This window comes from Chiloscyllium punctatum, chromosome 39, assembly GCF_047496795.1.
Source record: "Chiloscyllium punctatum isolate Juve2018m chromosome 39, sChiPun1.3, whole genome shotgun sequence".
In the NCBI taxonomy this organism is placed as follows: domain Eukaryota; kingdom Metazoa; phylum Chordata; class Chondrichthyes; order Orectolobiformes; family Hemiscylliidae; genus Chiloscyllium; species Chiloscyllium punctatum.
Window position 1 is genome coordinate 63,312,834 of NC_092777.1, and position 12,861 is coordinate 63,325,694.

Below are 12,861 nucleotides of genomic sequence, written 5' to 3' on the forward strand. Positions count from 1 at the left end.
TTCTGTATTATATTTTACTACATTAAGATAGCCCAAATTTAAAACAACCCTTTCTAATCAAGACAACCCTTTCAAACTCATTACTGCATTTTCACACCGAGCTACCTCTGAGTAGGTGTCAAAATCACAAATAACACCATCACCATCAAGTCTCCACAAAACATTATCATATTAAATTAGCCCTTGCCAAACGTCTCTAGGACCTGAAACGTCAAACGGTTTCCCCAGTTAGTACGTACTTGTTGAATACCTTTTATCAGGTCCACTATCCCCTGAATGAACAAAACAGCACTTCCATGAAATTGCATGAATGGAATGAAACTCACACCACAAATAGTAAACAAATCTCACAATCCAGTTGCCATCTTTAACTTTAATATCCTTTATTCTTTTATTAAGTATAGGTACAATTTCTAACTTATTTAGAGCATACAGGCCTGATATTTTTACTAACATTTACGAATTAAAAGTCAAAAGGACTGACACCTCTTAATTATGCAAGCAGACCAGACAGACACTGTTAATCCCATCAGAAGTAGCAGTCAGCACGTTTTAACTCATCTCCCGTCCTCCAGCACCGAAGCCCCTCAAACCTTTGTGTACTGTAGATTAAAAAAAATGCAACTCCATAGTAATGGAATTTTAATATATGCAAGAACTGTGTATAAAGGGGCTCTTGTAAGAGCTATATTTTGGGATTCCGTTGAATCTGTGCACTTGTGGTTGCTGAATAAAAGAGGCTATTTTTGCCACTCAGTTTTGATCATTATTTGAACACGATCCCACAAAGTCAACGTCCAACCTGCTGATCATGGGATCTTTCATGGTAACTTGAATCTGACATTGTACAAGCATTTCAGCATGAGATTAAATGTCTCATTTTTATTTTAGTTACCTCTTTTGCTTTGTTGTAGGAAACACCCATTGGCTAAAGTGAACCAGGTGAGTTGAGACAAGCAATGTTAGGGCCATATTTTCTGGCCATATGAAGTAAACTGAAGAAGGCTGTATCATCACAATCATTAAGAGTCTAACGATGACCATGAATCCATTGTTGATTGTCAGAAAAATCCATCTGGTTCACTAATGTCCTTCAGAGAAGGAAACTACCATCCTTACCTGGTCTGGCCTACATGTGACTCCAGACCCCCAGCAATGTGGTTGACTCCAAACTGCCCTCTGACCAATTAGGGATGGGCAATAAATATGGATAGGCTAGCAACACCCACATCCCATCAATGAATTTTTTAAAAACTCAGCATTGTAGACCACGAATCTCTTTTGGTGTCTCAATGAAGTTCAGAGCATTATTCTGGACATGGTAGGAATAAGTGACTTAATACCACAGGATATGTTTTGTTTAAACAATAATATACAATGAATAAAATAAAAGAAGGGTTAGGGTCAGCAGGAAGGGAAGTACAAGGCTCGAAGGAGATACAGCAATCAGATTTAGTAAGTTGAGAGACAGGTCAGGCTGGAACATGACAGAAAGCAAGTAATTTGCATTTATTTCAATACAAGAGGGCTGACAGGTAAGGCTGATGAACTCAGGGCATGGATAGGTATATGGGACTGGAATATTTTAGCCATTTCAGAAACATGGCTTTAGGCGAGATAGAGGTGGTGGAAGGAGGGGAGAGTGTCCACCCCAGTCCAACACTGGCACCTCCAAATCACCCATACAAGGTTTAGTTGGCACATGTCTCATCAGAGTTGAAGAATGCGGTGCTGGAAAAGCCAACCAGCATCTGGGGAGCAGGAGAGTCAATGCTTCAAACATACACTCTTCATTGGCTGTGCTTTTCCAGCACCATACTCTTCAACTTTGATCTCCAGCATCTGTAGTCCTCACTTTCTCCCCGTCTCTCATCAGCACAGGGAGTCTTACACTAATATTAGGCAGGATTAGAAAATACACTAAGTTAAACAGAATTATGATTTAGAAGCATTGATATTGAAAGTTAAGAAGCTTACAATTCTAAACTTCAATTCTTACATCTTCAGTCTTTGTAAAATGGGAAGTTTATTCCTTTCATTTCTTGGGTGTACACGGAATTAAAATGTTCAGTCTGCGCTGTGGTGAAATGGGTCTTCCAGTCTCCAGAGATGCCTGTAACAAAATGAATTCCATTTACAACACATTCCTTTCAAACAAAAAGGAGATTGCATTTATACACTGTCAGAACCTCTGGATATCCCAGAACATTTAACAATATTTAATCGGATGCAAGTGTAATGCAGGAAGTATAAAATCCAATTTGTATACCACAAGCTTCCGTTAAGAACATTGTGATAATTAACAATTTCTTTTAAAATAGAGATGTTTGCCAAAGCATGAAAAGGGCCAAGACGCCAAGGAAAAAAGCCTTTTCTCATTGAGACCATCAGAACCTCCAGCTGAGATGGCCTTGTGTTAAGCCAAGTGAGCCTTGGCTTAACATTGTCAGTTCATGTCCAACGTGTATCATTTACTATTAATTTCAAGTTGCCCTGGAGAAGGTTGTAGCAAGCTGCCTTCAACTGCTACAGTCCGTTTGGTGTGGGTACCAGTGTAACAATGCTGTTAGGGAGGTCCAGGAGTTTGACCCAGTGACAATAAAGGAGCAATATATTTGCAAGTCAGAATTATGATTTACATATGTTTTAATACTATTTAGTTTGGAGTTCATATTTTTGAATATCGAACCAGTAGCATATGGTATTTCTATGTGGAGTCATACATTAAATGATTCATTTGTAATTATTTCTGTGACCATTGTAACTTCTTTTAAAATAATTTGAGAAAGAAGGTCTCCAAGAATGAATGGATTTTTGTTTACACTGAAATGTAAGGAAACAGAAATAGGCACTAAAACTGTAGCAGTACAGTCAGTTCTGCTATAACGCGCACTTCTTCCAATAACTCGTCAATCACGTTGAAGTCTTAGACATTATTGGTAGAACGTGAAGTTTCCTGACCTGTATTGGCTGTAACATGATTGCAGACCTATTAGTTTAAATGGTGCAGCTTTGCACAATTTCCTTATAACGCAAGAACAGAACTATGGCGTTATCTCAGAACCAACTGTAGTACAAAGAAAACATGGTCCTGAGAATATATTAAGGAAGGAGAAATGGCTTCCAACAGTCACATTATTTTTTGAATATCCACCAAAGAAATCTGGAGATTCGTTGTATCTCAAAATGAAAGGCATTTGCTTATGCTTTGAGTGAAGGAGGAAAGCCAATAAAGATATTGAGTGATACTGGAGCAGGTCAGTCACTGATGTTGGCTAATGATACTATTTTGACTTCCAGAGGGATTAACAAAGGGGAAATATTAACTGTGGGTATACATGGAGATTACAAACCAGTTCCATTTTACATAGTTGAACTAAAGAGTAATGTAGTAAATGAATATGTCGTAGTGAAACAAATTCCTATTGAAGGAATTGACTTTATTTTGGGAACTAATATTGCAGATTTAAAAATATTGGTAACACCAAGATGGTAAAACAACCAGTGAAAGTAAAAGAAACTAAAATCTTACAAAAAGGAACATCCTGGATTGTTTTCTGACACTGTTGTGACAAATCTTAGGCCCATAGAATTAGACAGGAAGAAAATGAGTCCATTTATTAAATTGTTATGGGATACAAGTTGAAAATGTAACTAAAAATGAGAATGAAGAGAATAGGGATGATATATTTAACCTGTTTTCTTTACAAATGGATTTGGAATCGAAAGAGTTACATAAACAGATTACTTTGAATCAGAAGAAATACCTAATGTTATCATTTAAAGTATTCATTTGGAAATGGAGACCACCTGAAATAACAACTGATGATTTATGGACAGTGGTCCATCAGCTGCTAGTTCTGAGTATCCTAATGATCTATTACAAGTTACTCATGAAATTCAAATGGCAGGTGACTCAATATTTTAATCTAAGACTTTAAGCATATTCATTGCCAAATTTACATAAGGTTGTAGTCAGACGTGGAAAAAGTGGGATCTGCAGATTCTGGAGATCAGAGTCGAGAGTGTGGTGCTGGAAAAGCACAGCAGGTCAGGCAGCATCCGAGGAGCAGGAGAATCAACATTTCGGGCATAAGTCCTTCATCAGGATTCCTGATGAAGGGTTATGCCCAAAACATCTATTCACCTGCTGTGCTTTTCCAGCACCATACTCTCAACTATAGTCAAATGTGCCAAACACGTCAGGTAGTGGGAGAACCACAAACTTCAAATAAACCTATGTTTTAAATTCCACTACCAGGTTTAGAAAGCAACTACTTAGCAGGATCTTAATAGACTTTGTGTACCCATTTGACTGAACTATTTGATCAACCACAAAAAAAAATCAATTTGGTTATAAATTTGGTAAAGCACCAAACTGATGACCAAGAATCCATCAGTGATTGTTGGAAAAGATTGTTGGAAAAACCATCTGGTTCACAAATGTCCTTCAGGGAGAGAAACTACCACTCTTACCTGGTCTAGCCAATATGTGGCTCCAGAACCACAGCAAATGATTGATTTACACCATCAGCCAATTCTTGATCAACAGTAAAGCACCTGCTCAGTGACACTTAATTCTCACCTCCTGACCTCACTACAACCTTGGTTCAAACATGGACAAAAGAGCTGAGTTCCAGAGGGGAGGTAAGTTTGACAGCCCTTGACATCAAGGTCACATTCAACCACGTGTGGCATGGAGGAGCTCTAGAAAAACTGGAGAGTCAACGGGCAAGAGAAGGCCAACTCTCCGCTGGTTGGAGTCATGTCTGGTACTTAGGCAGGTGGTTGTTGTTGGTGGTCAATCATCTCAGCTTCAGGACTTCTCTGCAAGAGTTCATCAGGAGATGCCAGTGTTGGACTGGGGTGTACAAAGTTAAAAATCACACAACACCAGGTTATAGTCCAACCGGTTTAATTGGAAGCACACTAGCTTTCAATTAAACCTGTTGGACTATAACCTAGTGTTGTGTGATTTTTAACTTTGTACACCCCAGTCCAACACCAGCACCTCCAAATCTGTGCAGACTGTCACAGCTAGCCTGTTTTCTCCTCCAGTGATATCACTTGCAATAAACTGTTTGTCAATTTCACTTCAAGCTGTGTTTTGTGATCTCTAACCTATTGGGCAAATTTCTCCGACAATTTGTGAGACCTCAGATTCTGAAGTTGGCCAAGTTCAAATGCAACAAGATCTGGACAATAACCTAGACTTGGGCTGACAGGTACCAAATAACATTCGTGCCACACAATTCCCAGTCTATGACCATTAGCAATAAGAGATAATCTAACCACCGCCCCTTGACATTCAATGGTATTACCACTGAAATCCGCATTGTCAATGTCCTTGGGGGTTACCACTTCAGGAGTGAAATGGAAAACCCCCACCAGCCTGCATGATTGAGCTCCAATAACACTCAAAAATCTTGACACCACCCAGGACAAAACAAATGTAGTGAGGTCAGGAGGGGAGAACTAGGTGTCACTGAGCAGGTGCTGTTTGATAGCATTGCTGATGGCACCACAACCACAAGCACCCACTACCAACACATAGTAGCAGCAGTGTGTACTATCTTAAAGACACACTGCAGAAATTCGCCGCAGATTTTTACATACTACCTTCTAAACCCACAACCACTTCCATACACAAGGACAAGGGCAGCTGATATGTGGGAACACCACCCCATGCAAGTTCCCCTCAAAGCCACTCACCATCCTGACTTGAAAATCTATCACTGTTCTTTCACTTTTGTTGAGTGAAAATCCTGGAATTAGCGAGTTTTGAGAAGATTTGTAGCTCAGGTTGAGGTTCTGGATGTAGGTTTGTTCGCTGAGCTGGAAGGTTAGTTTTCAGACATTTTGTCATCATACTAGGTAATGTCTTCAGTGAGCCTCTGAATGAAGCACTGGTGGTACAACCTGCTTTCTATTTATATGTTTGGGTTTCCTTTGGTGAGTGACGTCATTTTCTGTAGTGACATCATTTCCTATGGTGATGTTATTTCCTGATTTTTTTCTCTCATGGGGTGGTAAATGGGATCCATGTCAATGTGTTGGTGTATTGGATCCCATTTACCAAACTCTGAGAAAAAACAACAGGAAATGACATCACCATAGGAAATAACATCACCATAGGAAATGACATCACTAACCCTAGGAAGCTCAAACATATAAACAGAAAGCAGGCTACACCACCAGTGCTTCATTCGGAGGCTCACTGATGATGTTACCTGGTATGGTGACGAAACATCTGGAAACAAATCTTCCAGCTCAGCAAGCAAACCTACATCCAGTCCTGGAATTCTCGCCCTTTGGGTATTTTGGGTCAACCTTATGCACTTGGACTTAGCAGGTTAAGAAGGCAGCTCACCACCACCTGAATGGCAACTAGGAATGGGCAATAGATGTTGGCCAGCCAGCAGTACTCTCATCCCACAAGAAAATTAAAATGAGTGAATTTGACAAGGCAAATATGATTTCTCTGTTCCACACTGGGACAAGGCCAATTCACTTCTAGAGAAGTAAAATTATGGGCTATTTTGGATTTTTCTTTGCCTAGGACAAAATGTGAAATTTGTGTTGTGTTAGCATGAGAGGATTTTATGTCAAGTTTGTTTTGAATTTGAACACTGTCTTTGCATTTTTAATAGAGTTGATCAAAAAAGGCATACCATGTGAAGGGCAGCTAAAGTGTCAATGTACCTTTGAAATTCTGAAAGCTGGGGTGACAATCACACTGATTTTAGCTGTGCTTCACTGGGAGAAGTCACTGGGAGAAGTCTGTTGATGCGACAGTGTGGGGCAGTTTTACTGCAAAATAAGATAGGGATTGAACAGCTTGTCAGCTATTTTTCAAAGAGACTGATTACGAGTCAACAAACACTTTCAACTGCTAGTTCTACGTCATTTTGTAATAAACAACAGGGTGGAAGAAGCCATTATTTATAGTGCCCACAATTTTTTGATTTTCTTAAAAAAGTGCAGGACAAGAACTTAGTTACTTCAAAGGTTTTTAATTTGATGAGTAATGACAATGCATTTTGAAGATAGGTTTTCATTCTGGGTTGGAGATGAAATGCAATATACTTAAATAGTTACTTCTGAGTTTTAGTTTTTGAATTGATGGTGTATGGAGTGTTTGGTCTATCTGAAGAGGTTTAATGATTAACTTGTAAGTATTTATGCCACAGTGACTTCTTTTAAAATGTTTGCGAGGAAAAGCTTCCAAGAATTCATTGTTTGTTGTTTACAGTGGGAAGTTTATGAGCACAAAGTGCACCATGAAGTATATTAGTTTTTCTGATGGAAGGTTCTGAACTTTAAGCCGAGGCAGTACTTCCCATTGGGTGATAAGAAACCTTTCAATTTTAGTTTGGGGCAGCTCTGCATGGCTGTCAGCTGAAGCTGGGTGTGTAAAGTAGTTACTCCAGAGAAATAGAGAAAAGATAGTTTAGATTTGTTACAAATAGTTTACTTCAGAGTAAGTAAATTAGTCATAGTTCCAGGCAAGAAGTGTTTGACTAAAATCTTGAAGGGCTTATTTGAAGCTGATAAAGTTAAGTTTTGGTGTTTTAAGATTCCAAACAGAGGCGACTGGATTCTCCAGGACCTAAAGTCACAATTAAATGAACCCTGTAAGAGGTGCTAAAGGAGATTCTCTTTGGTGTATATCCTGTAAAGGGGTACTCTTAGGATCTGTAAGAGTGTGTTTTAATGGTATTGTGTCCAACTGGATGTTTCTAATTCTTCAAATTTGTGTTATAGATAAATAGTTGGTTGATTCTATTTTATCTTCATTTATTTTGCAATAATAAACTTGCTTTATTGATGGACCTAAACCGCAATATTGTGGGCTTGTGCTTCAGTGAGAGATCACCTTGTTAAAAGCAAAAACAAAACTGATCCATCAAGTCAGATTTCAGTCGGGGATCTGAATTGTCCAGTAACATCATCAGCTGGGATCCTAACAGGATGATTCATTACTTAATGGAGTACTTGTGGCATTCTTACGTACCTGCTGCCCTTGATCTTCTAGATTGCAGTGACTGTGAGTTTCTAATGCAGGAACAGATCCCAAAGGAATACAACAATGTGTTTATAGGGTTACGATGTCTTCAATGGAACAACCTGGAAAGCTGGGAGTATGTGCTGATCCAAGTAAAACTCTGAAGAGATCTCACTACTCCAATCAAAGGGATTTGGCATCAATAGTCACTAACCTAGATTCAAAGCAGAGTTAGCGCAAAGTGAAGCTAGATGAAAGCAGCAGCTTTCTGGCTACTGTTCGAATAATGCAGATAGTTTTGTATGCCTTTTGATATTTCCAAAGCTCTAGAGGGGTATCAATGCAAACAGCATGAGATAGTTGGTGAACATTCCAAAGTGGAAATTACAGTGGATGGAATGAGAGTTATGGTTGTGGATACTACAATGGAAGAAACCATTGCTAATTGTAATTAAAATCTAGTGTGATTGATAATTGAAACTGACCAGATAAGTCTAAACAAGAAAACAAACTAGTTTAAAAATGCCCAAATTCATGTATATAGGTCACACACTGACAGCAAAAGATCTAATCCCAATGTGAAAAGGTGACAGCTAAAACAGTAATGCTGTGACCTACAGATACAAGAGCACTGCAAAGATGTATTAGAGTCATCAACTGCAGAACTTTGCAAAACTCTTTCCCAGTTTGTCTGAGTGTGAACCATTGCACCAACTCATTGCCAAGGACATGCAGTGGAATTGGGACACAGAAGTGGTATTCACTCAAATTGAGCAACTAATGACAGCAACTCCAGCACTGAAATATTCTGCGATAAATGAAGATTTGTTCCTGTTGCATCACTCTAGTGAGGTAGGACTTGGAACATCCCTAATTCAACGGGGACAATTGGTTGCATTTGCACCCAGGGCATGAATGCAGATTGTATGATGCTGTGCTCGTGTTGCAAAGAAGTCTTTCACTATAGTTTCCACTCTGGGAAGATCACTGACTATCTGAAACTGTCTGTGTGGATTGTCCTCTGGATTTGTGGAAATGTTAAATGGCATACCGAACCATTTGCATCACTCAAACCATGTCCAGGATGAAGTTGGAAAGTTGCCAGTACCATCCAGCTTCATTCAGCCAGCAAGCATCCTTGCCTGTCGGCTATGTATTTGCCCTTGCATGTTGTACTGAATTATTTTGATTGGTTTTGCTGGTGAACATTTTCACCACAACTTACTTGCAAGCAATAAAGACAAATTATATATAATATGGGAAAGTGTGAAGTTGTTCATTTTGGAGGTAGAACAGAAAATACAGGGTATTACTTAAATGGAGATTGACTATGTAATTCTGAGTTACAGAGGGATTTATGTGTTCAAGTTCATGAGTCACAAGAAGTTAGTATGGAAGTACAACATGTAAGGAGGTTAATGGGATGCTATGCTTTATTGCAATAGAAATTGAACACAAGAGTAAGGATGTTATGCTTCAGTCATATGGGGCATTGGTGAGACCATATCACAAATAATATTTACACTTTCGGTCTCTGTATTTAAGGTAAGGGTTTAAATGCACGAGAAGCAATTAGACGGGGTTTTCTTGGTTGATACTTGCAATGAGAAAATTGTTTTATAAGGAAAGGTTGCACAGACTGGGCCTTTTTCCACTGGGGAAAAAAACAATGACTGCAGATGCTGGAAACCAGAGTCTAGATTAGAGTGGTGCTGGAAAAGCACAACAGGTCAGGCAGTATCCGAGGAGCAGGAAAATCGATGTTTCGGGCAAAAGGCCTTCATCAGGTATACAGCTGGGGCTTTTTACACTGGGGCTTAGAAGAGTGGAGAGGTGACTTGACTGAAGTATATTAGACCTTGAAAGGTCTTGGCAAAGTGGACCTGGAAAGAATGCTTTCTCTTGTTCATCAGTCCTGAACTAGGGGCACTGTTTTAAAATTAGAGATCACCCTTTCAAGACTGAGATAAGAAGTTTGTTTCTCTGAAAATTGCTTGATTTTGGAATTCTCTACCTCAGAAAGCAGTGGAGGCGAGGTCATTGAATACATTTAAGACAAGGATAGATAGATTGTTCTAAGATGGGAGAATCATGTGTTATTGGTGTAGGTGGGTATGTTAATGTGAAATGCATGGACCTAATTCAGCCATGATCTTATTGAACGGCAGAGCTGGCTTGACGGACCTAATGGTCTATTTCTACTTGTATTGTGTATGTTTTTATAAAGTGACAGTTGAGTCTGACCATAAACCATGGAAGCATTTTCTCAAGCTACTACTATCTGCTCAAAGTTTGGGAGAAGATTTGTAGCTCGGGTGCTCGTTGTTGTGGTTCTGTTCGCTGAGCTGGGAATTTGTCTTGCAAACGTTTTGTCCCCTGTCTAGGTGACATCCTCAGTGCTTGGGAGCCTCCTGAGATGTTTCCTCCGGCATTTATAGTGGCCTGTCTCTGCCGCTAACCAACTAGCCACGAAACGACACGACCAGCTATCCTTGGTAGCCCCACACGCAGATGACAAGCAACATGAATTCGACTGGGACAATACTACTATTATAGGGCAAGCCAAACAGAGAACAGCCAGGGAATTCCTAGAGGCATGGCACTCATCCACAGACTCTATCAACAAACATATTGACCTGGACCCAATATATCGGCCACTACAGCGGACAGCTGGAACTGACAACCGGAAGCGGCAGAGACAAGCCACTATAAATGCCGGAGGAAACAGCACAGAATGCGCTTCACAGGAGGCTCCCAAGCACTGAGGATGTCACCTAGACGGGGGACGAAATGTTTGCAAGACAAATTCCCAGCTCGGCGAACAGAACCACAACAACTACTATCTGCTCCAAACCTTCTGCAAATAACATTCTTTGGTTACGGAGACACCATCTGGCTGTGACATACAAGCAAGGGAAACAGGTGTTCATCAGTGACATACCATCAAGAGCAGCACACCCCATGAAGAAAGTCGAGTATGTTATGACAGTGTGGAATCTTCTAGCTTCAATATGAAGCAGAAGCTCAATGTGCTCTTGCAGTCATTTGTCAACCCAGAAGTGACATTTGAATCTAACAGAGTCTTACTCAAATAAACTAAACTACTCAACAAGATGCAGCTATCCAAATGTTGCAAGAAGTAGCAGTGATGAAAGGATGGTTTGAAATCTTTAGGTTCATTCTGATGGTCATGTGAGCATTTTGGACAAAAAAAAGACAGGTCAAGATGGCATATTGTACAAAGGACAGAGAGTCATTTTCCCTGAGTAGCTGAGAGATTCGATTGGATTCCCTGCAGTGTGAAAACAGGCCGTTTGGCCCAACAAGTCCACACCAACCCTCTGGAGAGTAACCCACCCAGACTCATTTCCCTACATTTAACCCTGACTAATACACCGAACACTATGGGCAATTTAGCATGTCCAATTCACCTAATCTGCACATTTTTTTGGACTGCGGGAGGAAACCAGAGCACCCGGAGGAAATCCACACAGATACAAGAGAATGTGCAAACTCCACACAGACAGTCGTCTGAGGCAGGAATCAAACCCAAGTCCTTGGCGCTGTGAGGCAGCAGTGCTAACCACTGAGCCACTGTGCCACCCGTTAAGATGTTAAGAGAGATGTTAAAATGCATTCATGCAATAACCAAGGAATTGAGAAGTGTCTGAGAAAGACAAGAAAAGTGCTCTATTGGCCAAAACCAATTCCTTGACCATATCAGCCATAGCTGTGCTTGTATTGAAAACCAACCCATTTAATCTGTAGAACTGCTGATGAAACATGATATTCCAGACAGACCACTGATGAAGCTGGGAGTAGATCTCTTAAATCTTGCAGGATTTGATTATCTTGTCATCAACACAGACTACTATTTTGACTACAACAATAACTGGTGAGATTATAGAAAGCCTGAAAGCACACTTTAGTTGTTGTAAAACTCCAGACATTGTGAAGAATGACAATGACCCACAGTTCATGAATGACAAATTCAGCTACTTCATAACGGATTGAGAAATTCAACACTATGCATCATTTCCATGCTATTTCGTATCAAATGGAAAGGCTGAGGCAGCAGTTAAAATCAAAAAAAGGCATCAAAGAAATTGAGCAAATCGAACACAGGTGTATATAAGGCAATTCTCACATGGGAAAACAACTACTAATACTAATGTCACACCACACCCAAAACTACTCTTCCAGTAGCTATTAAGCCAGGAGTAGTGACAAGCACAAATGAAAAATTTAACAAAAAAAGCAGAAAACAAAAATTTCACTTTAACAAAATTGCCAAATCAATGCCGGAGTTGAGCACTGGAAGGCCGGACAGAACCTTCAATGTTCTAAACAAAAGTCAACACAGATGACAATTTGGGAGATGTATAGGGCAGTTAGCAGCTTGATCATGAGTGTCAGAGGTGAACAACCAGATACACTTTCCCAAATGCCAAATTGGAGAAGTTTGCTATTAATGTACACAACCAGTCGAGACAATGTGAAATCACAGACTACAGATCAGTTGCAGAGGTGCACAGCATCTCAGCAACGGATATGGTTCAACAACAGTTACTGGAGTAGCAATTGATAAGGGAACCATACTCTCTGGAGAAGGAATACGACCGCGATGAGCAACTAATGACAATATACACTTGTACTATTAAGAGACTGACATGATTCAAGGACTGTGCAATGCATTTGCAGAAGCTGTTAAAAATAAACTGCTAATGCAAGAAAATAGTTGTGTCTATAATGAGTAACTCAGGTAACTCAGCATAGGTGAAAACGTATGCAATATGTTTCTAAGGAAAGGGGGATTTTTGGATAGAAATGCAATAATGCATTAAATTGCCTCATGG

The 12,861-nt window shown here is 39.8% G+C and overlaps 1 protein-coding gene across 1 annotated transcript in view; it reads right to left on the reverse strand.

The window, feature by feature from the left end:
- Positions 1–366: 366 nt before the first annotated feature.
- LOC140464156 (sulfotransferase 2B1-like) overlaps positions 367–12,861 on the reverse strand; it is a 35,389-nt gene continuing 22,894 nt past the window's right edge. The window contains exon 6 of the mRNA XM_072558961.1: positions 367–2,113. Coding sequence (XP_072415062.1) covers positions 2,004–2,113 — 110 coding nt within the window. The 3' untranslated portion in view covers positions 367–2,003. The remainder of the gene's footprint in view (positions 2,114–12,861) is intronic.